At 37.0% G+C, this 26723-nt stretch overlaps 2 protein-coding genes across 2 annotated transcripts in view; both read left to right on the top strand.

The window, feature by feature from the left end:
* The window catches only part of CENPE (centromere protein E), a 39234-nt gene extending 29701 nt beyond the window's left edge, over positions 1-9533 (top strand). The window contains exons 35-44 of the mRNA XM_074821432.1: positions 145-357; positions 1564-1773; positions 2289-2498; positions 3948-4169; positions 4801-5004; positions 5578-5690; positions 6204-6301; positions 6871-7033; positions 7477-7739; positions 8596-9533. Coding sequence (XP_074677533.1) covers positions 145-357; positions 1564-1773; positions 2289-2498; positions 3948-4169; positions 4801-5004; positions 5578-5690; positions 6204-6301; positions 6871-7033; positions 7477-7739; positions 8596-8693 — 1794 coding nt within the window. The 3' untranslated portion in view covers positions 8694-9533. The remainder of the gene's footprint in view (positions 1-144; positions 358-1563; positions 1774-2288; positions 2499-3947; positions 4170-4800; positions 5005-5577; positions 5691-6203; positions 6302-6870; positions 7034-7476; positions 7740-8595) is intronic.
* Positions 9534-11399: 1866 nt separating this feature from the next.
* Positions 11400-26700, top strand: BDH2 (3-hydroxybutyrate dehydrogenase 2). Its single transcript, XM_074823204.1, has 10 exons — positions 11400-11437; positions 13393-13473; positions 15027-15105; positions 18212-18308; positions 18841-18949; positions 20175-20235; positions 20891-21004; positions 21543-21601; positions 22284-22376; positions 23619-26700. The coding sequence occupies exons 2-10, from the start codon at positions 13402-13404 to the stop codon at positions 23670-23672; spliced, it is 738 nt and encodes a 245-aa protein (XP_074679305.1). The 5' UTR covers positions 11400-11437; positions 13393-13401; the 3' UTR covers positions 23673-26700.
* The last annotated feature ends 23 nt before the right edge of the window (positions 26701-26723 follow it).

The following is a 26723-nucleotide window of genomic DNA, read 5'->3' as shown; positions in this document are numbered from 1 at the left end:
TTAGTCCTATTAACTTTTCTGTTGTAAAACCAATACATACTGTAGGGGTTAGTCCTGGAGTTTGATACTTTATTTTAAGCTTCTGTTTATAGCTAATCACTCTTCCATGTTGTGACTGAATTAATTTGTTTCACTTGTATTTAGGAGCTTCTTGAGAAATTCCCAAATATAGGGAAGAGGTATGACTGTCTCTCTACAGTGTCTCTGAATCTGAAGAATGAACTGAATATTCAGAAAGAGCTGATAGCTGTGATATTGACTCAGCTTTCATCAGAACAGAGTAAACAAGTCAAAAGACTTCAAACTGAAAATGAGAAAATAAACTGTCATCTCCAGAGTTTATTGAACAAACTGAAGGTACCAACTTAAAATGTTGAATATGTGGATGCTTCATATTGCTTCGGTTTGGGGCTTTTTAGTAAACTCTCAATATTAACAGCTAGGATTCTATGTACTCTAGCTCTGATTTTTCTGAATCCGTATCTTGTGGAAAATAAATTGATAGTAAATGCTTTACAATCCTGGAAAACTGGAACTATTTAGTTAAGTTAATCAGCCTTAGTTTTTGGCTGTAGTTCAGCTGCTTTGCACAGTATTTCATTGATATTAATCCATTTTAATTAGGAAAATTTTCTTTCTGTACTCTGTAAATCAAATTATGGACTCCTAAGTAAGTATTTCATTGTGGGGGGAAAGAAACGTGCAAGATGCCTTGAAGATGCATGTTTACTCTGCAAACTACCAGTTTACTCTATTAAACTACCTGAGTAGCTTAGGTTCTATAGCCTTGTAGAGCTTCCCCAATTTGTAGTTCAGTGGAGAAACGGATTCCAATTATCAGAAAAAAGGAGAATTGGGAAAGAATTTGTTATATGCAGAATTACAGTAAACAATAAAGTCCTTCTGTGTCTTTATTTACCATAAAATGTTAAGGAGTTGGGAAATAGGCCCAGGGAGAGGGCGAGGTTCATGTCCAGTATACGAAAGTACTGGACTTGATCTTGAGAGTCAGTTGTCTCTGAAAATATCCATTGGCTATAAAGTTTAGCAACTATTTGAAAGAGCCTTATTTTGTAACTTCACATAGGATTTTTACATTTGATCTTTCTATCTTTTTTTTTTCCATAGATGCCTTTTAACTTTTATGGTTAAAGAAGTTTAAGATTTAAGTAGTGATCTCGACTAGAATAGTCAATGAACAGTGATGATACTCTTGTAGATCATCTGCACCTTTCAGAACTCTAAGAGAAAATAAACACAACAAAGAATACTTTAATTTGCTTTTCAAATCTAGATTCATGGAAGGCTGCCTAGAGCCTTTTAGACATTTTAGCTTTCTTAGGAGTCTGCAAAAAATAGCATACTTTAGAAATGCTGACCCAGTTAAAAGCCTTATATGCCATTGCTATACAGCACATGAGGATTTGACTTTTAGTCATGTTTTAGGTGTCCTGGACGCATATGGATTAAGAATAGATTCAATTATAAAATACAGAATTTTAGCTGGATGTAGGGTACCATTTTAAAGCATATTCACTGATACATCCTGTGCTTCTACAACAGTTTCTGTTCAGTCGTGTTTGCTCAAAGAAAAGAGAATATTATTCAACTGTTAACAAGTATGAAATGGAATTGCTTGAGGAAAAGAGAAAACAAGATCAGCTACAAGATCAGATTCAGTGTCTCAGGAAGATTTATTGGAACCAGAATGAAGTATCTTCTCAAGAGTTAAACATCAGTGAAGTGCTGCAGAGTCTGCACTTCGAAGCAGAGGTAGTATCTGAAACCATTTTCAGACAAAAAGACTTCCATATTTCAAGGCATGGAGTAATGTGGTGGTGCTAATCTAATGGCATTGCTTTTATCTGTTAAGACTTGACTTAAGGAGGGGGGGAATAGAATTTGTATTTTTTTGTTATGCTACTAATTCTATAATATGAAGATTCTATTTTATAAAGTGGCTCAAAGTGAAATTATTATAAAATAGTGGGAATTTTGTTTACTCATTTGCCCCATAGCATACATACTACCTGATACCAAGATGACTTTTAAAACAATGAGAGAAGCTTTTACTAACAATAATTTTTTTCTCCTTCCCACCTGTCCCAGGAATGTAGATTGTCTTATCATTTTCCCAGTAGTATTTTAAGTATAACAATTTATCTTATATGATAATTAGATTATAAAACAGACTTCCTGCAAATATTGATAGTTAAGAGGGCAAAATATATGTGTAGACACGTAGCTATCAAAGCAATATTTAGACTTGAATTCCCTTTTTTTTAAAGAACATTCTCAAAGATGTATCAGAAATGGAAAGCCAACTTCTCTGCATAGAGACAGAGTTACAGCAGGAAGAAAATGCTAGAAAAGAAACAACACAGTTCTGGGAAGATTGTTCAGGAACTCATTGTGATACAGAGAAACTTAAAGAAGAGTTAAAGAAAGACACTGAAAGGCTTTTGCAAGTCATTAAATTCTGGACTCCTAATGTAAAGGTAAAATGAAATCTTCTTTAATCAGAAATGTATTTTGTGTAAGTACTCTGTAAATGCCTCTAATCTGAAAACTAAACCCCAAAAAAAGGCCATTTAAAGATTCATGATCATCAGCACTTACTATATTCATACTTAACTGTAAGATGTAGGAATACTTAGAAGAAGATTTTTAAAGACTGCTTTCCCTGTGCATCCAAACTTGGAAACTTGCTTTGTATAAGACTTCCTAGGTGATAAATGTGGGGGGGTTTTTGGTCTGCATTTTTATTAGACTGAGTTCTGGAAACTGTAGGTTCAAAATTGTTACATAGCTTCACTTGTAGAACTTGGCAGCCTGATACAATCAGTTTCTCCAAGCTTTATGACCACAAGATTGTCATTGTCTGCTCACTTCAAGCCAACTTTATCAAAACTACTTCAGCCATTTTTAAAACTCAATTGTAATTTATAGTCTCACACCTCTAATTTCAGCAAGTCAAGTTATTCTAGAGGTGGTTCAGCCTTCCTTTCTCTTTTCTTTCTTCCTTCTTACCTCTTGCCCCCTTTGGAAAAAAAAAAAGTGTTTTACAAGTGCCTCATGAACAGGATTTTATATTTAATCTTTCTGATTAAATGTACTGAATATTTCTCAAAAAACAGATTATGGAGGGAATCCACTACCTTCTAATTCATTGTTGGAAATGGTCTTCCGAACAAGTGTATCCTGGAAGTTCCTTGTCTGTTCATACTATTATTTCTTCTACTGGTATTGATCTGAAGTATGAAGAGCTCATCACCCTTCTTTCCCCAGTGTTGTGACTCAGTTCTGTACTCTTAAATTTAGCCTATTTTAAAAAGTTTTTTCTGTAGAGTCAATACCCAGTCTTGACTTCAGGATTTCCCAATGTTGGCAGGCTTTTTGGAAGAGTTTCCTGACAGACATATTACATGGATCAAAGCTTTTACGAAACAGTCTAGTATAACATTGTCACTTCCTGACAACTGCAGTTTTTGTTTATCTGGCATGATAAGCATATAGGTTTCTAGAATAGTCCAATGTGTATATCTTCTCTCAAATGGTTTCACTTACTTTAGTCAATGAATACATTCTAGCAAAAAGTTATGTAAATAACTGTGTTTTTCTGTTACTGACATTCAAGCAGTCTTTCCAATATAGTTCCTTTGTTTCTGTAATGTGTTAGTGTTCGTTAATTCAGAAATACTGGTAAGTTTGCAATGCATTATCACCTTTTCTTGTGCCCCTTCCTGCCTCCCCCTCTTTTGGAAATGAAACTAGTCTTTTGAGTGTTAGTGATTCCATTTCTGATAGCAAGCATCTTCAAACGGAACACTGAAACAAGAATGTGAAATTCGTACAGGCCAAGATACTTCCTGTTTCTTCACCTACCTTATTTCTAGCTGATTCAAAAATTATTTAAAATTTACCTGTATGACACTACTTATTTTCAGATACTCCTTCAACTTTCTTCAGAGCTGGATGCCAAAACTACCAATTACTGTAAAAATGCAGATGCTGAATCAAAACAGAGGAAAGAGAAAAGTGAAGAGTTGCTTCAGGAACTAAGCACTCTGAAAGAACAGCTGGCCCCTGGTGGCTCTGCCAGTCTCGCATTAGAAGAAGAAAACTACAGGCTTCATAACAAATTAAAGGCTGCAGAACAAGATATAAAGGTACCAATATTTATTTCTAAGGAAGACTTCTCTGCTTGTCTTCTAAGTGAGAGTACTTCAAACTGAAAAGAAAATAAAGATTGACAGCTGTAAATCTGTGTAACACAATACATTGGCCCAGGGTGCACTTTATTTTTGTAGCTTTTCTTTATTCCCAAAGTGAAAGTTTGAGCTCTTGTCTGTAATGTGATTATTTTAATTGCCTGCTTTCTGTACACAAATAGATGTCCGTTTAGAAATACATATGAAATGCTCCCATTTGTTTTGGAAATAGTGATTCTAATAGTGTGATACTCTTGATGCTTCTTTTAAGTATATGATATTCGGTATATCAGACTGGAAGCTGGAGAAGAATTCTGTCTTTAATCCTAGGAATTGAGGACTCATTTTCTGTCCTGTTTTTTTTTTTGTTAGTCACACTTGTTTAAAGCATGTTCTTTCTTAGACTTGAGTGTTCCAGAATACTAAAAGGTGACAGAAAACGATGAGCTAGACACCAAGAGATCCCATAGAGCCTGCAGTGTTGGATTTTTTGTTTGGGTTTTTTGCTTTTATGAAGAATACAACCATATGCTGTTACTGTTATATCTCTTGGCATAACTACTCATATCTGATTGATATATCTCAACAGACTATGGAAATTAAAATTCAGAAGTTGGAAAATGTAATAGATGAAGCTGGAAAAAATGTAAAGGAGAAAGATGACAGAATAAACAAGTTACAAGCACAGATAAGAATAAAAACAGCGACAAGCGAGCTCACCGAACTGCAAGCCAGACTGAATGAGACAGAGAAGTGCCTCAAAACTGCCTTAACAGAGAATCAGAGTCTTCAGGTATTAGCAAAATACTTTTCTCATTCTCCTCTGATCTCAGAGAGATTGAGCAAGCATGCTTGAGAACAGTTGTAGATGAAATGTGGCTCTCTAAAGTCAATTTATTATTCTGTATGGCATTCTTACAGTAAAACACTACTCGTTTAACGTGTGGTTTCACATTCTATCAATGCAGCCTTCAGAGACAAAATTTAGAACCCATGTTATATTAGAAGCTACATTTATCACTGGTATGTGCTGCATTTCTGAAACATTCTACAAAAAATTGAAATTTTGAAACGGAAGCATGAGCTGTTTTCTCTGTGTAATATATTTGCATACTAGTTTAAAATGCCCAGACATATATGCAAATAAGTCAGCAAAACTTGCTAAAATGTGATTGCATATAATACACTAGAGTTAGGATACCAACTAATACTATAGTGCTAGTTGGAAATGTGGGCGTTCTTACTCCAGGATAACTTCCTGCTCCTAGTCATGTCCTACAAAATCTAGCAGATCATAGTAAAGATACAAAGCAAGCAACCCTTAAGTTTATTGCTAAGTGACAAGCCTTTCTTCTTCTATTTTCAGGCAAAATTAGATAAAGGTGCTGAGTTGTACAAAGAAGAAATTGATCATCTCAAAACACATTTGGTAAAAAATGATATGGAAAGAATGAAACAATCCAAGTCTTTTGAAATGAAGTAAGTTCAAATTTTACCTTGTTACAATTCTCAGCTACTTAGTTCTTAGCTTCTACTTCTCTGTTTATTTTTTCCACAGAATAAGAAGTGAACTTTGGGTGTCCTAGGCTTTCATTGTAGCTGGATTCCAGAGAAAGTAAAAACCATATGCATCTCAGGTTGATTACAAAACTCCTTCCCTATACACCCACCAAAATTTCTCAACCAACCCATATTCATTCAGCCATAAATGAAATAACTGTTCTGACAAAAGAAGGTGAGGGGAAAGCAGTAATTAAAAGCAATCTCTAGTTCACTGAAGAGAAGGGACATAGAGAATAATTCTAGTCCAACTTCTGGTTTTCTGCACTTTAACTAAAATCTAACTGACAACTAGGTTTATGTAGTTTTACCTGTCTAACGTGGGTATGTTCTGTTTTTGACAGCTCATTTGGAAATCAAACTAGTTCTTCTGCAATTGTAATAAATATTAAACTGAATTTTTTTTTCTTCCTCCTTTCCTGCCCCATATAGACTTGCTAATTATAAAGCTCTTGCAGAACACCAAGAACAACAGTTAAGAAAGCTGAAAGAAGAAGTTAGAAGATCACAGCAAGACCAAAATGTTACTGGTAAATTCAAGATAAATATAAGGGACTCTTTCAGGTTAAACATTCAGTTTTAAGGTTATATGGTTAAAGTCCAGATTGAGATGCAGGCCTCCTACCTCAAAGGGTATGAGGAGGACTGGTGCATTGGAAGATGAAATGGGAAGTAAATGTGTTAGCTGCACATACACTGCATTAGAATCACAGCAGTTCTTGTGTTTACTTCTCCAGCCATGTTTTCACTTGTGGTGAGATAAGCTGCAGTTGTAGTAGCTCATGTTGCCATTTTTTCCTTGACTGACTTCACATATGAATAGCTAGTTCTAATCATAATTGACATACCTGAAACTACAACTATTTTAACTCTAAATGGCCCAATGAAAAATCTCTTAACTTTCTTAATACCTCCCTGGCTGTGTGAATACTGGGAGGTGTGTTTTTGTGTATAAAAAAGAATAGCTTTTGTAATGGCACTTGTAGCCTAGTGAGGTTTTACATATAAGACCACAGGAAGGAATAGGCTAAAAAATGTATTGACTTGGTTTTAAGCACTGTCCAAATAACACACACATCTGTATAAAACTGTTTTCTAGTGGTACTGGAAGAAAAAGCTCCTCAGCAGTCCCAAATACCCCTTACTTGTGGTGGTGGCAGTGGTATTGTGCAGAGCACACAAATACTTGTTCTAAAATCTGAACAAGCTAAGCTACAGAAAGAGAACTTGCACCTGAAGAAACAAAATGACCTTCTGCTAAGGTAATTTTGAAGCTGATCAGCAACATGTCGAATCATTTGTTGCTACTTAACTATGTATGTCACCAGTGTTTCTTTCTGGGAGACTCATAGAAGTGAGTAATTTTAGATTTTCTAGTTTCTTTTACATCATAAGCTTTTCTTTAAAACGAGTGATTTATTGCTTACATATATATATATATATATATCTTTATCCTATTGAACTTTAAATTACTTTCTCTCATAAGAATCTCTTAAATGATAGATGATAGAAGATATACTTAAATTATATGTTGGAAGGAATTTTAGATCAAAAAAAAATTGCCTCTGAAAGCAAGATACACAGATATGTCTGCTACGTCATCTGAAAATACAGGAACTGTCTGTTGTCAGGACTTCTTCCTTACTTAGAGGAACTACTTTAGAATTTTCTTAAATGCTGGTCTGGTTTTGGTTTTTCTTTTCAGTAATGAGCTTCAACTGAAAGAGGAACTTAGAAAATGGAAAGAAAGAGCACTAAAATGGAGAGAACGATTCTCAAGAGAAACCACTCAAGAGGCAGCACCAAGGTCTCCAAGGAAGACAGTGTCATATTCCCTTAAAGATCAAATGCCTTCACCCTCCAAGCAACCTATTTCTCAGGAAACTGTGATTCAGGACTTATCAAAGCCTCTGCCACTGACTTGTCCAACAAATTTCTTTGATAATTCTAGCTTGGGTACACTAACAGGTATGTAACACAGTGGTGTTGTCCTATAAAGATCTGGAGAGGCAAAATACAAGGGGAGATCTGAAATTTGCATGAAAACACAATTTTCCTGAATGGTTAGTCAGCTGACTGTCGAAGGGCTGACCAGCTGGAGCTCTACAGAACCTAAATACTTAAATGAATCCTTCACCCCCTGAAGATTAAACAAACAGTTTTTTTCTTTGGTTGCAGTGGAAGTGTTGATGACTGACTTTAAAAAGTGAATTAGCAGAATATCATTACTAGATAGCCGATGCTCTAAAATGTTTTGCTTTTTAACTTTACATTGGTAAATAACTTTAACGTTAACTTTACATTGGCAAAACTATTCAAAGTTAGTTGCTGGTTAACTTTTTTCTAAACTTCTTCAAGACAGTAGACTTTAGTCTTTGATGTTGAATCTGCCAGTCTACCTGGCTTCAGCTGCAGTAACAGCTGTTTTGGTAGCTTCTGTTCCTTAGCCCTACTCAGGATTTCCTATATCTGGCCAGATGACCTCTGGGGAAGTCTCTTGGTGATCTATACTAGCATATTAAGGCTACTGCCCTCATTACACTTGCTTCTAAAAACTTAAAAGACCCCAGCAGACATGCTGTGAAGAGTTAACCAGTTTTCAGGGTATTAATGGCAGACCTCCAGAAAGAATATGACTCACTGCTGTTTCTTGTGATGGCTGACTTGGTAATAGAACAGAATTTCTCAAAATACAAAGTTCCTCAGAGGCAAGCTTTGACAGTTGACATTTAAAACACTAGTCAAGATTAAATTGCTCTATTCCTACTGCTTGTCTAACTGGAAAAGTTTAAGTATTACTTTAATGTTCTTGTCTTCTGTATAGATACACGACCTGCGGGAATAGAGCCCACAGAAGAACATCTTAAGCACTGGTTTGGAACTTCAGAGAAAGATAAAGCCCCTGATTGTACCACCCAATAAAGGTGCTCTGCTGTAAGCTGCCTTTGCAGCAGCTACAGCCAGAATCTGCATATATAAAAAATAATTGCTTCAGGTCAAAAGCCAAATTGTGAGAAGAGCTCTGGTGGCATGCAAATCCCCTGCTGTCCTGGAGCTGCTACTTCCCACAATTTGAAAAGCTGCAATACAAGAACAAAAATGGAAAAGCAGTAATGTTGCCCACAGCCTGCTGATCTGATGGTGTTCTACTTTGGTGGGTTTGTGTGTTGGACGGCAAAGAAAAGCTAGTGTATTGAAGAAAAAAATGGAAACGGGAATGGATCACAAACCAATCCACTGTGAAACTTCTCAATCTTAAACTTCTGTCATTCCTAAAGCAGCCCTCTTCTAGGTGATAGATATCTGTATCTTCAGAGTGCAGTTGAGTTCAAAAGAACTATACTTTTTCTTTCTTGGCATATGGTTTTTATACCATGCTTTCCCTAAGTCCACAGAAACTGCATTTTCACCACTTTTAACCTATCTGGACTTTACTAACTTCTGTTTGTAAGGCACATAATCCAACATTCCTTTTAAACTTACATTATTTCTGCAGCTCAACCAATTGTGGTACCAAGTATTTTGCATCATCTTTCAATATACTTCTAGTTCCTGCCTGAACTTGCGTATTGGAATTTTTTTAATAGCAAGCGATGGACCTGACACTCTTCTTCTACTCTAGTGAATGGAAAATCAAGTGGATGATCAGGGCTGCATGATGGACTATTTTACTAGCCTGCTTATCTATATTCTGAGACCTATGTTTTTGTATGTTTTGTATAAGGTTTGTTTTGACAATAAACTTAATGTGTTAAGTATTTAAAAAAACTTTTGCTGGTCTCTTCATTTGTGCTATGATCGAAGGATGTTGATTACAATATTTGGTGTCTAAAGACTATCTTCTATAGTAATCTTGCCACTTCCATCATTATTGTGCTTCTCGTCTGTGTCCTTTATGACTTTCTGCAATAATTAATTTGTGTAGAAGTTTACTATTGCACAAGTCTGTCACTTAATTCTTTCTGAATCTTTCTCTGTCAAGAAACATTTGAAGTCTAAAAGATAGATTCTCCTCCCTTTCCTCCCCCCCGTGCCCTCCAAATAAAACTGCCAACTAAATAGGAATTTGGCACTCAAAACCAGAGATCAACTCTGTTAAGAACGAAGTCGTCGTCATGAGATGAGAAAGTCATACCTAAGAAAGATACCCACATCAAAAGCATTATTTTATAGGAATAAAGCTCTCAATGATGCTAGGTCTTTAAGTACTCAATTTTGGGTTACCCAAACTGATAAGTAAATAGTTACGTTGCTGGCATTCAGCAGTTACTGGAATTGGAAGAGTCGCATAAGGATTATTCACCTGATGGAGGTACTTCAGAGATCTTTAATAAACAACCAACTACCTATTTACTTCAAATAGCTGAAAACTCTGCTGGCTACTGTAACTACTAGTTTGCAAGAAATTGCAAGCATTTATCTCTAAAGCTCTGACCTGGAATGTATTTTGGGAAGCTTTTAAAGATATTGCTAGCCAAAAATACACAGGTTCTAAATACCGTTACTGAGTTCAGCACTGTCATGTCTCCTTTCCTACCACAGCCATAGGTACGTAGGAGCAATTTATATCCTGACAGCGATAAGTGCAAAGCACTGGTGTTTGTGTGGTGGGTGTTTTGTTTTGGGGTTGGTTAGTTGGGTTTTTCTTTTTGTTTTGCTCTGTTTACTTGTTTTTTCAATTTCCCACTATGGTTGAAAGATATTTCCTTTTTTTTTTCGTTCCGTCTATTTTGGTGTTCTAATAAATGAATTAAACTGACATTTTCCTTTCAGAACGGGGAAACAAGGTGGATATAAAAATCTACCTTATATACAGTTTCAAGCCGTTTTTTGTTAATTATTGCTTGCTTGGACCATTTGGAGGTTTTTCTGGTGACTGAGGTGAAAAACAGGAACTTATTGCAACCGGTCTGTGAATTTGGTAGGCAAAAGTTTAGGGAGAGGAGGATAAATGCTTTTGGAAACCTAGTCATTAAAGATTTTGTTTCCTGGGCAGCTGATTTATAAAGCCTTAGGAAAGCTATAATATTACTGAACTTTGTGTATGTGTGTCCCAGTTTACCCGCAGAAATGGCTTTTCTGAGGAAAATGTGCCCAACTGAAGTTCAGGCAGGACTCCAAATTCTTTAAGGATACTATCAGAGTAGCTTTAGGTCTGATGTGAGCTTATGACTAAATTAGTTTGCCCTAGAATTTTTCCTGTCTGATATTAACTCTGCCTTAACAAATGTAAGTTAAACCACTAGATACAAAAAGAAAAGTTGGTAAATCACCAGTTTAACAAAAAACCCGAAAAGAACAAAGTTCATCATGCAAGTACTGTCCTAGTTTGGAATTTGATAGCTTATATTGCTACAGAGAGATTGCTTGGGAAAAACAGGGTTGTGGCCTTTTTTGGTGGGAATCCTGTTAATCTCTTTAATTCCTTAAGGAGAATGGACAGCTAATGCTGGCAATCCTTTTTCGTCCTTTGCTGTGCAGGAGAAAAATCACACATTTAACATCTTGAGTTTCACTAGATGGCAGCATCTCAATGTTTCAGCAGGAAACTACGTTCATCTACCGAAACGTACCAGTTAGACTACAAATCCCAACAAGCACAGCAAAAAAGTATAAAACTTCCTTTGTGCAAAGGTCAGTAAATACAAGCTGTTTGAGATCTCTTGGTGAGTGGCTGTATTAATATTTATTTTTAAATGCTTCATAGAATTGGTGTTGCAAAGGTTCATAAAAACTGATTATTAGATTGAAAAATGTATTTATAGTGCATTTTGCTTCCAAAGTGTTACAGTGATTTGGGGAAGTACTTGAACAGATCAGGGTTTATTTTTCCACTGAAAAGACGTATGACAACAAAGAATAAGAGCAAGCTCCCTCTGCCTTGAGGGAGCACTTTGAACTTCTTGTTGAGATACTTGGGACTTGCTACAATTAATAGAACCTTTCCCAGAATTTTGTGTTTAAGGAGTTGCATTTTGGAAAGCTTGGTACATTAGAGAGACAATGCAACCTGTGTAATCTCATTTTGCTTGGTTAACTTGGTATTTTTCACCTGTCAATGCAAAAAAGTTATGCTAAAACAGGCACAATCTCATATAACCTTATATAGCCTACCATCAGAGGCATCCAAAGGGAGAGATTTTTAAGGTTTCCGTGAATTAGAAAGGTGCATCTCAGTTACTGTTTGCTTAGGAGACTGTTCTTTTGGGCTTTGTTTCTTCGTAGGTGTGTCCCAGTTATGGGAGGAAAGCCTACAGTGAAACATTTCAGTGACTTGAAACGTAATCTGGAACTCAGTTTGCCTTTAAATCAAAAGAGATAATGTTTTTCATGTTAGAATAGAAATAATTTTTTATTTAAACTGCTTCAGAAGAAGTCTGATTTGTTGAATCCATAGCCTTCAGGGAAACATCAGTTTTGCTGCAACTTGTTGGGAAAAGCTGCTGAGAAAACAGAATTTCTGGTCAAAACCAGAGAAACTGAATCATCTGGTTTAAAATGTAGGACACTAAATTTGACTCGGTAATCTGAATCACAACATGGATTTGAGCATTTCTAGATAACACTGGCTGCTAACCTAGGGGAGATCATGGCATCTTTATCTTCTCAGTGAAGTACTCATTATGTTGGATTCGTGTATATATTTAAACACTTCAGGTTCTTGGGACACCTTTCTACATTCATATTGACACAAACAAATTTTGCTCTGTGGATTATAAAAGTACAGAAAGTTTTGCTTATTGGGAACCCAGTTAACAAACACCAGATGTAGCACTCTGACACAGTGACCTTGCTTTTTAGGTAGTTCTGCAAAACATCCTATTAGGTAGTTGACTCCTTAAATAACAAAAAATCCACAGGAGTGAGAGGATGGCATTTGCTTTTACTTGTTTGTCTGCAGCTTTACATGCTGTATTTCTTTAAATGTAATGCAGCATTAGAAAGTGTGCTTGGCAGAAGAGGAGAGGGCTACATTTTGCCTTTTGGCTGCTACACATTGGAACCTCCTGGAGGTTCCCTACTGCTTGCCCCAAGCGTGCTCCATAGTTCCCTGAGAGCAAGAGGGGAGAGACAGGACAGCACATCATTCTTGCCCCGACCCTCCTGCCTTGTTGGAGCTGGGAATCTGCTGTGCTGGAAGATTTCTAACAATTCAGAGCAGACACCAAGACCAGAGTATTGTGTGGGATTTATTGCCATCTAGGAAGTTGGTGAGTTTGTAGCTTGAGAGGAGTAGAAGACTTGCTTTCGAAGAACACAATGGACAGTGGAAGCACTAGATTACAAGCTACTGTACTTCTGTTTCATCTTGACTTTTTTCTGTTGAAGGAAAAATAAGGTCTGGTTTCTGTTATAATAAAGCTTGGCTTTTGAGCTCAAATGCCTTTCGATTGTTTTGAGGTTCTTACTTATGAAAAAGAAAAGTTGAGGCAGTCCCCCTCTCAGAACCTTGGATGACTCAGGGTCATGCTGCAGCCAGACAGGACAATCTGTGATGGGATTGGATGATAGAGGTGCTCTGAATCATGTCTGGCTTTTGGAATGCATTTGCATCTCATTCCCAGGGAGTGGTGTTGGCTCATCTTTCTGTTAAAGATTGTTACATCTTCTGTCTGCACAGGCCAGCAGCATGGGTCGGCTTGATGGGAAGATCATCCTGCTGTCTGCAGCAGCACAGGGGATTGGACGAGCAGCTGCTATAGTAAGTTGGAAAATGTTTGTTCTCCTGTACAGAAGCTAGCTCTCTAGTGCCAGCTCATCCAATGACACACCAAATAAGTTCTTGAATTAATAAACCATAGATGAAGTCAGAACTACCCACCAAAAAACTTGGGGAATAATACAGTCACTATCCTGTATCATGCATGCTTTGTGCTGTTTGAATTTCTGAAAGTCTTCAGCTCTGAGTGGTGATGTTGGGCAAGGATAAGAGCAAGATTTGAGAACGACTGCAACTGCTTTTCTAACAATATATGGTTGGTACTGTCTGTACCTTTAATCCAATATCCCTGCTGCTTTGTTCAGGGAGAAGATAAGGAGGATAGAGGGAGTATTTCCTGTTATAAAGCTGGATACTGCAAAGATCCCCTACAGTAAAGCCAAGATATTTATCCATATTAGTAGTTGACATAACTAAGTCTACATGATACTAACAGCACAGCTACAACATTGTTCACAATGAGCAACTGTGAGAAATCCTTCACAAATTTTATTTAATTACTGTCAAACATAATTCAATATATGTATTAATTTTCTGGTTACCTTTTAATTCCTTTTGACCAGTTCTTCCCCTGCTAGTTCCTTCTTCCATAGCAGATAGAGAAACCAGTAGTGTTATCTCAGTATCTCCATAATGTAATCAGCAAGCCAGGAAAGGCTCCTGTAAGTAGGATTTTTGCCCAACTAGTTAATTTCTCATGCGGGCAGTTAAGAATGCAGGAGACTGCTGATCATGGCCCTTAAATTAAAACACCCCGTCCAAGTAGCAGGTAAATTTTCATGATGATTTCTCTTTATAAACACCCAACCAAGCCAAGGAAGGCTGGCATGTTTAATGCCACTATCCTCTTAAGCTGCACTTGAGACACTTATTTTGAAGACTAGGGGCTACAATCTGAGATGTCAGAGTACTTTTGACAGAGAGGTTACTTTGTTAGAAAAGCTGTTGATTATCAGTAAGCACAATGCAGAGAAAGCAGGTTTTGAGGGGAGCATCAAGAATGCAGTAATATTTCTGGTTAAGTATCAAAGAAAAGTTGTGCTTCTAATGTTGCTCTAGTTCAATGATTTGGAGGCAAAAGATTTTAATAAATTTATATGCTACCATTCCTTTTCTATGTGTGCCTTTATCTGTCAAATCCCATAACTTCATTAAATCCAACAATACAGACAATTTTAGTACTACATGTTTGTAACATGCTTGCTAGTCCATATGCAACTAATAAGGGCAATAATAATACCAGTTGTCTTAGCCTGGTTACTGTTCTTAAACTTTATTTATGGATTCCTTACTTTAAGGAAACGATCATAAATTTGTCTTATATCATGTATAGTTACTTAGTTGTCCCAAGGATGTATGGTAATTAATGTCCATTACTCACTGGCATGCTCAGAATGAAAAGTGAGAGATCAGCTGCCTTCAGCCAACTTTTATTTCAAGCCAAAAAGGAAATGAGAAGAAAACAGATTTTTTTTTTTTCCTGCTAGATCTGGAATATCTAAATATAAACTGCTTCTCTTACTTGTGTTCTTCAGGCTTTTGCTAAAGAAGGAGCCAAAGTCATTGCTACAGACATCAACAAGTCTAAGCTGCAAGAACTGGAGAAATATCCAGGTAAATGATCTTCACAAGGCATCAGTTCAGCTCTTGCAAGTTTTGTTGTAGACTGGCTGAAATATAATTTGAGGATAGGGCAAACTTCAAAAGGCCAGAAAAAACAAGAATATCCAGACTAAATCTTTAGACATCAACATTGCTATGTTCTGTGGTGTGGAATGTTCGAGATCTAGCATGTGAAATACTGCAGCACCAGCATATCAGACAGAGTATTATTCCAGGCATGTGGAATAACTTTGAATTTCTTGTGTCACAGCAGCGGTTGATTTCTGCTTCTCAGAATGGCACCTGTTTCAGTTACCTTTTGAGATCACTAGGCTAACTGTCAAGCATATCACTCTAAAAGGCATGGAATGCTTTTCTCTGATCCCAAGAAGTAACATCCAGCTATACAAAAAGTAGATTTGGTGTCTTGCATTTCTGTGGTCCATACTTACTAAGGAATGCATTAAAAGGAGCTGTCTAGAAAAATTTGTATGTCTTCAGAAACTAATTCCACCAACACTAACTAGATAAGCCTATTGTGTTTGTACAAATGCTCAGGCCTGAAGGTTGCTTTCCTACTGATATCACAGGAACATACTTCAGGGAGTAGGTTTTGCATAGCTATGTGTCTTAATCGTAAGTGACACAAGTGTGGGACATTATATTAAAAAAATATTTTTTCAGTCTTGAAATAAATAAGACTTGGATATACATTTTACAACTGAAAATGCTTCCAACTTAATTTGATGGAAGGAAGTGGATTTAATGAATTCCTATTACAGGGTGATAGTCAAATTCACAAAAACACTTTTCTCTGGCACAGCTTAGCTTTTAGAGTGAATGTCTGTCTCTACTGACTGGAGTTCACCACAAGCAATCCCTTTGTAATTCTTTAGGAGCTTTAGGACTTCCCAGGTTTGTTCTGAGGATGTTTAGGAAAGCGTGTTACACTTTAAAATGTGCATTTCCCCTCTGCTAGTGTGTTCACAAGTAAAGAGGTAACTTCCCATATACTTAGAGTCGTTTCTATCCTTTTGACATGTGATTAGTTAAGCCATAATTCATCAAGGCTTGGCACATTATCATCTTTGAATTTTATCCAGGAGAGGTAATTCCAGTGCTGATGTTAATCACCAGCCTGTAGTCTAATTGCATCGTTATATACAAATCTCTTCAAAAGTGTCTATATCATTTAACTGAGGCACATAAAGCCTGTTCGTGGATTTGGCAGTTTGGCTTCAAAAGAAACAGGTTTTTATCCATTTCAAATCAAATTCTCCCATAATTTAGACATCACTTAGATGCTTTACAGACAGCTTTAGAGTATTTCATAGAATCATGCATGCTGGATGACACCTCTGAAGGCCATTTAGTCCTTCCTGCTGCTCAAAGTGGCACTGGTTAGAGGAGGTTGCTCAGGGCTGTGTTGAGTCAGGTTCTGAACATCTCCAGGGATGGAATCTCCTCAGCCTCTGTAGGCCCCTGTTTCAGTGCAACTGCCCTTGTGGTAAAACAAAAAACCCCAAACAAACAGCAAAAAAAACCCCACCAACACCCACAAAAACAAACCACACCTTATTCAGTTAGACTTTCCCATGTTCCAGCTTCTTTCTGTTGCCTTTCATCCTTCTGCTGTGGGCCTCTGAGAAGTCTGGCTCCATTTCATCTACAGATTCTCAATAGGTAGTTGTAGACATTTTTTAGACTGTGTGTCACTAGTTGTACATGACTAAAGTGTAAAAAATCCTATGTTTTGGGGCACAGGTGTGTTCTGCATACTAGATGCAGGATATGTAGTGACCAGGCTGTGGTAAAAGGGTGATCAGCAGCAAGTGTTAGTGCCCTGGAGCCTAACTGTATGTGCTAAGGGAATTACTGGAGTGTATCCTGGCTCCATTTCCAGTCATCCAGGTTTCCTTTGAATGTAAAGTTCATGTATTTGAGAAGGGGGCACAGCTCAGTCTTCAGACACAGTATGGAGTGATGGTGCAGGCAAAGTGTATCATGAAGCATGCCTATTCCATAGTAAGGATTTGGCCTTGACATGGGTGAGAGAAGCTAGTTGTGTTAGACTGCTGGCAGCTACTTAAGTAAAATGAGGTAAAATAACATGTAGATTATATCCTATCATATTACAGCTCATCTGGAAGTGTAGTTCTTTTACCTTGTTCTTTTCACGTCTATCCTGGGGATGGCACTGCTGTGGTGGCCCTAAAGCAGTTCTGTTAGAGGTGCTGATTCTGTCAAAAAGTCATTGGAAGAGTTACGCCTGTCCCTGTTCTGCAGAAATTGTGTCTCAGTCTTTCAGAGATAACTTTTCTGAACAAAATAGAAGGATTATTTTTTCGTTATCAGTGTCTTTCTTGAAGGTATGGCACGGGCACAGTCAGTGCTGTAAGCACTGACAGTGACAGCTGTCAGAGGCTGGAATAAGTAGACAGTTATAGTGAAAAGCAATGAGATTCTAAGCCTTCTTTCATTTGATTATAAACAAGTTTACAAATATGATGCTTATGTTTTTGCAATTAAATAATTGCTATGATATAATTCCAGGTAATATAAGTTAATGGCTTATGCAAAATCACTTTTCCTCATTAATTAAATGATATAAAGCTGATTCATAATATCTTTAACTACACATGGATAGATGGCATGTAATGTGACTGTGAGTGTATGTGACGTGACTAGTTCAAAGTAATTATTATTCTATTATAATGGGCATGAAGGCTTGTTATGATTATACAGGTTCTGTAATTCAGTTTGAGAGTATAACGGAATTCAAATTTATTGGAAATGTTTTTATGGTAAATTGCGTTAGCTCATTTGCCTGTGTGATGCTGTATGACAATCAAATCAGTTGATCTTTTTTTAACTATCTTCTGAAACTTTTAAATAGCATGACATGTTTTCCATTGCTGTCCCAATTTAACCATTGCACTAACTTAATGATTAACTGTAGCTCTCGTGCAGTGAGGTTCCATGTCTTGGTGCACCACTGAGGGGAGACTATTCCTGGGAAGCCACTGACTTGAATTTTATGTGCAGTCCTCAGCACTCCAGAAAAACAAACTGATGATCCTTAGCCAAATGCAGTGAAGCAAATACCATATTTTCCTAGGCATTCAAATACGGGTTCTGGATGTCACCAAAAAGGAGCAGATAGAAAATCTGGCCAAGGAGATTGAAAAGATTGACGTCCTCTGTAATGTTGCAGGGTAACCAGCTTCTATTTTATCCTACTATTTTTCCAGTTTTCCCTGTCCTCCAGAAGCACTTACTTTTACTTGAATGCATTTTTTTCCTTTTTCTTAATGCATTTTATCCATTTAATACAAACTTTCATGTGTTTTCATCAAAACTGAATGTTTTATGCACAGCCATGTTACCCAGGCCAAGATAGAATGGGTATGGAATTTGTGATGTTTTCCCCACTCTGTGGGTGACCTATATTGATGGCTTTGGCTCTCCTAGCACAACAGTGAGCAAAGTTGATGGTCTGCTAATGCTCTACTTATTTATGTTAATTTCCCTATTGCCAAGCATTTCTTAGCACATACTGAGTCTGCCTTGCTCCCTGATACTCATCAGCAGAAATACACTGTTGCTTGCTTTCTTCAAAAGAGCTCTTGTCCCTCCTTTTCAAGGTTGGAAGAGTTAGCTACTGCAAAATAGTAATGGGAAAATGTGCACAAAAAGCCATAGAAATGTAAACCGCAGACCATAATCCACTGCATGCACTTATTCTAGGTTTGTTCATCATGGAACCATTCTAGAGTGTGAGGAGCAAGACTGGAACTTCACTATGAACCTCAATGTTCACAGCATGTATCTAATGATCAGGACATTTCTTCCTAAGGTAAGGTTTGGTTGCCCATGATTTTTCATCTCTGCTGCATTGTTTCTAAAGTGTGAGAGGTCTAACTTGTTGCCACTGTGACAACATGGAATTTGAGACAAACATGCAAGTATACAGCTTTGGATAGGGGAGGCCCTTAGATTATAGTGATCCTACTCTAAAACATCTTTTGTATTGTGTAATTCTTCAAGTAGAGAGTCTATCTAAAGGATATAGTAGGGAAGATTAACTCAGGGGTTTTGCCTTATGTAATTTCTCACTAAAAATCTTTCAAATGTAGAGCAGTGAGCCATTGCAATGCAGTGCTACTGATGTAGCTGTATATATATATATATATATAGCTCTATAGCTACTGCTATAGCACAAAGCTGCACAATACTACTGCTACAAAATATTTATGAATGTATATTAACATGTATTTTATGGAACTTGGGAAACCATCTTGTGAAGCAATTCAGTGCCACTGATGGCAACATGCTGGTTATATCAGACAACAATTCAATTAGTCTAGCAGGTTGAGGATACTTGTGTTTGACATCATAACTAGGTTTTAGGACTACAAAAACTTGTGGACTGAATAAGGTGTTTGTATTCCTGTAAATACAGAGGCCAAATGTGGAAGCTGTGACCATGACTGGATGACAAGTACTCTTTTCAGTGTTGTTCCAGTCCTTTTTGTTTGTTTTGGGATTTGGTGGGGGCTTTTTCTTAGCTGATACTCATTTTTCAAAGGTTCTTCATAACAACTGTAGGCATCCCAGGTTTTGGAATGCCTAAAAAGGTTATAACTTAAAGAAATTTAGCTACAATTCAAAGATGCTAGAGAGCTGTGTGTTAGTCTTCTCCAAAGCAAGAAGGGTTTTAATGGGATCAGTGAATTACTGAATTGGTAGATGGCATGAGTAGATGTCTATGTAGGGTAACTTGCTGTAGTGATAAGAGGGCAACGATTCAGAGGTGGCTAACTAGGAAAAAAATCCTTTCCTGTCATAGTTTTCACCCCTGAGACAACTTAGGAGAACCTAATATTTCAGATTCTGCTTTACTATTTTTTACTGAAGAGTCAATAGATCAAAAAGAAGGAAGCACCCATTCGTGCCAATTAAGCTTTGTTACCCTGCATATCAATTGTATGCAGGGCTGTTCTGCAGGTTGTTATGGGCTATTTTGCTGGACCTGTAGATGACAAAATTTGCATTTGAATTACATAAGTATTCTTTTGCAGATGCTTAAACAGAAATCTGGAAATATTATAAACATGTCTTCTGTGGCATCCAGTATTAAAGGTCAGTAGCTTGCTAGAGTTTCTTATATAAATCCTTAAAATTGTGGGAATACGAAACAAATTTTGCACAACTTTGAATTTAGAGGACGTTGCCAATCCTGTGGAAGAATGCAGTTAAAAAAAGGGAACACATCAACGCATACATACACACACAAGGACACAGATGGAAGGTTGCAGAAACACTAAGATCCTTGCCTCTGAGCTCTTGAAGCCATCCTGAATATTTTGCAGCATTTTTTTTACCAGTTTGTATTAACTGAAAAGTAATTACTTCCAGTAGTATTTGCTACATATGTTCTTCAGAGAAATAATGAGGAAATTAGTTATGTAAGCACTGTAGTTACACTTCCTACGGAAGCCTGATGGTGACTAACAGATGGGTCTCTGCTGTTCCTAAATCTTTGTTTGCTTTGTTAACTTTTCTAGACTACTCCCCAAACTTACACTATAGAAAGATCATGTGCTTTGCTCTCCTGTATGCCTGAGCAGAATTCTGGCAGTCAGCATTCTAGTTAGCCAACCCTTATGGAGGCAATACCAGTGCTACAGGGAATGTGGGAGTGCAGCAGCAGGTGCATATTGAAAAAACTTGGCTCTTTTTTTTTCTTTTTTTTAAAATATGTTTCTATGCTGCCTTCACACTGACCTTCTGTTAGGAGTTGTGAACAGATGTGTATATAGTACGTCAAAGGCAGCAGTTATTGGTCTAACAAAGTCTGTGGCGGCTGATTTCATTGAAGAAGGCATCAGGTGCAACTGCATATGTCCTGGTAAGTATTCTTACATTATTTCGTAAACTAGGAGCAGATGCTAGAAGGTCCGATTTAGTATGACATTATTAACAAAGAGTAGACTTGCAAGTGGCAACTAAAGTTACCAGCAATCTAAAAGAACAGGACATGCTTGAAACATTCCTGAGATTTAAAATAAAAAGTCATTACTTTTGTAGTTAAGTTGTATGTTTAGTCTGTTAACCCAGCACATGGACATTATATATGCATTGCACAGTATTTGAACATTTATTCTCAAAGATATAGTCTAGGAGGTTAGTAGCAGGCAAGGGCTAGCTAACAGGTAGCCATTGTTTAACCACCTGAAAAGTATTAAATCTAATTCTCAAAAGTCTTGCCTTCTATTGAAATTTAGAATCCTGTGCTATGTCGACAGTTTGCAGTCTTTTTCCTGAATCATATTATGAAGTTACACATAACTGTTAAGACATACAAATATAACCAATGAACTGCATTTTTTTTTGTCATGATTGTTGATGCAGTTGATTTTTAACATTGAATTTAAAACTTCGCGTAGGAACTGTCGACACACCATCTTTACGAGAGAGAATCCAAGCCCAGCCTAACCCAGCACAGGTGAGAAAGCAATCTATTAGTTTGATCATGTGTGTACATGTGTTTAACTCCCTTTAAAAAAATAAAATAAATACATAGCAGCACTTCTGCCCATATTCAAGAATGTCTCCTACTTCAGAGTACCAATGATAACGTAACAGTAGTGTATCCTTTGATAGTTTGGTCAGTTTGTACTCAGATAGAAGCCTTAAAATGCCTCAGAAGGATACTATTGCAGAGGGTCTGTCATCTGTGGAAGCATTTGCAACCATTGGTTACAGTATCTAGTGCAAAAATAGAAGACCTTTTCTACTACGGCATGTGGCAGCCACAAACTAGTGCAAAACCATGACAGAATGGGCATTGTGGCCTATGCATTTCAGAATTATTTCAAATGCTTTAACCATACTGACGAGATAACTGTGAGCCCTCGTTTGAAGGGCCTGGGACTATCTGCCACCAAAGGAAGAAGGACTTATGTTGGCTTTATTCTGGAACCAGAGATTTAAGTCCAGTCTCCTACTATTTTTCAACTACTGTTACTCTTCTAATTTCTTTTTCTAGCATAAATTCCCTACTCAGTGCACTAAAGGAAGTTATGACTTATGGCCTGTTTCCAGTATTGCTTTGTACATGTCCTACTAATTGGGTTAAAATAATTGGGTTTTTATTTTTGATATACCAAATGCTCTTGTGTATCTAGGCATTGAAAGACTTTCTAGCCAGACAGAAGACTGGTAGGATGGCTAATGCTGAAGAAGTGGCCCACCTCTTTGTGTACTTGGCCTCTGATGAAGTAAGTATGGAACAGTAAAATCTCCTGTCACAGAATCCCATGCTACTTTGTTGCTTCACAATAGAGAGAATTTGTTTTAGAAGGATTTATATTGTCTTTGAGCTGGATTATTACAAACATAAAAAAACCTGATGATCTTTTACTGAGTTCAACCTACAATACAAAAAGTACTCTGAATGTTAGCAGTGATTGTTAAGGCATTGTGTATTTGGTGCCATAGCCCGGTGGTTTCATGTCATCTGAGCAAATTGACTGACCCCAGATCATCCTGAATGATAGGAGAAATGGGCTTGTTTGATTTTCTGAGTTTGCACCATGGCTAGATCATGTTTTAAGGAAGTAGAATTAGTAGTCACCACCTATCTTCACTATTCAGGAGCAAATATTTGCATAGAACTGCTGGAGATTTTGGCTAAAAGGGCTCAGGGTGAATCTACCCTTTCAGCATAAAGAAAACAATAGACCCACTGAGGTTGTTACACACCAAACTCTTAATGACCACTGCAAATACCACTAACACTAATGAGCACACATCAAGGTTATTTTGGATGCTATAAATTTACTATGAATCTAAAATTGAGCAGGATTCCTCTGGACTTGTTGAGCAGTTCTACTGAGCATAACACAATACTTTAATGGAATTAATTCAGTCTTAATGCTGCTATCTATTAGAAATCCATTTCTCACTTTCATCTTGGTTTTAGTGTTTCTGTAAAGCTATTATTTTTTTCTAGTCTGGTTATAGGGTTTTCAACCATGTGTAGACAGAATTCCAGTTTTCCAATATGTTCCAGTATGCTTCAGTGCTGACACAGAGAAGAATGCCAACAGCTCAGTTTCTTGCCTCTTTATCTGCATGATCTAAATTTTCAGTTAGGTCCCGACATAATTATTGGCTGACCTGGTCAGATTCTGCGCAGCTGAACAGAGCTAATAACATCATAGTGTGAGGTATTATTCCTGCAGGTAAGATATCTCAAGTCTAGCTTATTTGAATTTGTACTCTCAGGATGCAGTCTCATCTTAATGCCTCTAATAATGCTTTTGCTACATTCCCCCGAGTTAGCCAAAAGGCTTCCATTTCTAAGTTTGTTTATATTCTATTTATTCAGATATTTTTGCAAAACAAAGAGTTTGTATAAAAAGAAAGAAGTTTTTTGAATTTAAAGAAAAAGTGTTTCTCTGTAATTAATAGCCATGAAAAACTAGTTAAAATTCTTGTTACTTTTTATGTCATTTCAGTCTGCCTACATGACTGGTAATGAACTAATCATTGATGGAGGATGGAGCTTGTGATTCACCCAACCTGCAAATGGAAATTCATACCGTGAAAGGCAAAAAGTGAGGATCATGTTTCTCAGTTAAGATAGCTTGCAAAGATTTAGATCACGCACATGATGTCTTTCAAAACAAATTTGGTGCATTTTTACTGCTATATAATCTCTTTCTAGATTGATCTTACTGATTTACTTTTCCCTAAATAATGAAACACTGGAGTAAAACATTTCACGTGGCTTCAATTTATGGTAACTACAAAACCATGAAAGAATAGTAATTCAATGTTTAAGATTTCAGAGGGCCAGGTTGGATGGGGCTTTGAAGAACCTGGTCTAGTGGAAGGTGTCCCTGCCCATGGCAGGGGGGTTGGAACTAGATCAGCTTTAAGGTCCCTTCCAACCCAAACCGTTCTATGATTCTAGGGCAAAGAATATTATTTAAGGTACAAAATCAGAGTTGTGTTTTAAGCAAATCTGAGTGAAAGGAATTAAATACTACCTTTATTCCCATCCTGCAAAGTATCTGGGAGCTAAATGTCCGCAGTTAGATTTCCTACTAGCATTGACAGACTACCCAGAGAAAACAGAACGATTACTACTAAAGCAGCCAAGTGGATCCTGAACTAAGTGTGGTTTACACAGAAGGAAGCAGAAATAATAGCAAATTTGAAGATCGGAACATTTGAATCATTTTGTTACTGGTAATATATATTTCTATATTGGAGAACATACTAGTTGCAAATTGTACTTGAAAGCACATTCTGCTTTGCAAATCACAATGTAAGTTCTTTCTGCTCTGTACTATCATTAGCAAAATGTTTTGGAACTGTAATAGCTGTAGAAAAACAGCCTGAATTGTTGAAAAGAACGTCCCAGGCCTTGACAACATTTACAGATCCAAAGTGGACAGTTCAAGACAGTCAAACATTGTAGATAAATGGTGTATGGGCATATGAAATTCCCGCATGTAGAGCAAAGAGTCAGTGTACGTCCACAGCTGGTTTGTGCAACTGAAATGTCCATTTTTCAGATCCTGGGCAAGTTAGGCTGTTGGAATCTGGAAAAGCAGGAGTGCAAAAGGCAGGGCAACAGATTACATTAGAAGCAGTAGGATTGGCTATTTTGTGGAGTTTGGGAGGCTTTTTTTTCTTTAAGCACATAACTACTATAGACACTGTCTTCATGAAGCAGAAATGGAGAGGAGCCTGCTCTTAATGGTTAAGACTAAAGCTTGTAGCGTAGAGAGCAGAGAGAATCGTGTGTAGTTTTACAGTCAGTTAGAAAAGGAAGACATTAACTAGCACAAAAGAGGTCCTGGTGGGAGAAATAGAGACCAGAACTGTTTCATTAATGGTATAGATCAGTCCTAAAATGGTCTTGGAAATATCATTACTATAGTGGGCTTTTTTCCCCTCCTTCCATGTACAGAAAGTACTATGCAAGGATGTTGCTCTGGTAGGCATGGAGGGGGGTATATGTGGGAGAAGTATTCTTAAATACACAGGTGGATCTTCATGAATATGACTGATTTCTGACACACGAGCAAAAGGAGTGGATTTTACCACTCTAGATAGAGCCAGTATATTCCTATTCAAAAGGATGTACTAATATTGGACAAATATTGTCAAATCTATACGCTAGATGCTAGGCTTTGGTATTCTATTGGTTGATTCTTAAATACCAATACAGTAGTTCATGCTAAAACACAAGGCTAAGTTTCTCTGAAAAGGACTGTTTCTACAAGAGTTTGTGTTGATGTTTTTATTGTGGTAGCACATGGTAGCTTTGATTTATGAATCAGAAACCTATTATCGTAAAGTCTCACACTCTGGAAAAGAAAACATAGATCCTGACCCATAGATCTAAGGCAATGAATAACCTGAATTCCAAAACTGTTTTGCTAACATACTGTTAAAATTGACATGAATGACACAGGCTGACTGCCTATAAATATGTTTACCTTAAATTGCACACAGCTCCATTTTCCTAGTTTGTGAATGAAGCTTTATGTAACTTCATATATATTCATATATATTAAATGCACATATATATATGTGGGGGGAGAAATTAAAGAATAAATGCTACTGAATATGATAATCAGAAGGCACAGGGAAAAATGTACAATATTTCATGCATGTCTCTAACAACAACTGGCATATTTTTAAAATGATTGCTTAAACTTTTCAATAATAGCTGAAGCATTAATACAAATTACTTGATTTCAAAGATAATGAAACATGTCTAGTTAAAATCAGGCTTCTTATTTTAAAATTGTAGGTAAATGTAACTGTTACAAATGAGAAAGTATTGTGTATGTTGACTTCCTCAGGCTCGTTATAGGTTTAACTTTTACCTTTAATCATGGTTGGAGCATCCTGATCTTGTGTAGTTTGTTTATGGGGTTTTGAGTATCTACTATTTCAGGAAGTGACCCTGGCAGCCAAGCAAGATCAAGTTGAGGCAGAAATCCAAAGTTATGCAAAATGGCTCCACCATTGTTCACTGATGTAAATCCAAATGTTAAGTTCAGGCTGGCAGGATACTGTTTCAGTGGTTTCAGCGTTTAATATGAAGGCCAAAGTCCTACTACTCTGTAGTAGGTGTAGAAGACTTACCTTGAAAAGAGAATCTCCCCACTGCAGGAACATGGGAAACTTGTACTGTGTATTCTGAAAATATACTTAAGAATCTGAGGGAAAATTCATTATACTTATTGCACACTGAACTTTATTAGTTAACATTTCTAAGCTCACTGGTGATTGTAATATACAGATGCTACTCAGAAATGGGGGTTTTTTGTCAAAGCTCTTCTGCAAGAAAAGAAGATACCTGCTTTTTACATTTCACTAAAACCACAGATATACAGATTTTTCAGTGGTAGTCTGAGAAGCTGGTGGACCAGAAAAAGAAAAAAATATCAGTGGAAATTGCTGTCTCTTGCTTTATTAGCAATGCTTTTAATGGGTGTGTTAACAGCTACAACTCTGAAATGTGTCCTAATGGCTTTTCCAGACTTGCTGGAATTAATAAAGGAGAACGCTGCTTAACGCTCTTGTGACCTCTTAATTCC

This window comes from Strix aluco, chromosome 4, assembly GCF_031877795.1.
Source record: "Strix aluco isolate bStrAlu1 chromosome 4, bStrAlu1.hap1, whole genome shotgun sequence".
Classification (NCBI taxonomy): domain Eukaryota; kingdom Metazoa; phylum Chordata; class Aves; order Strigiformes; family Strigidae; genus Strix; species Strix aluco.
Note: the sequence above shows the minus strand (reverse complement) of the source record. Positions and strands in the feature narration are given on the sequence as shown.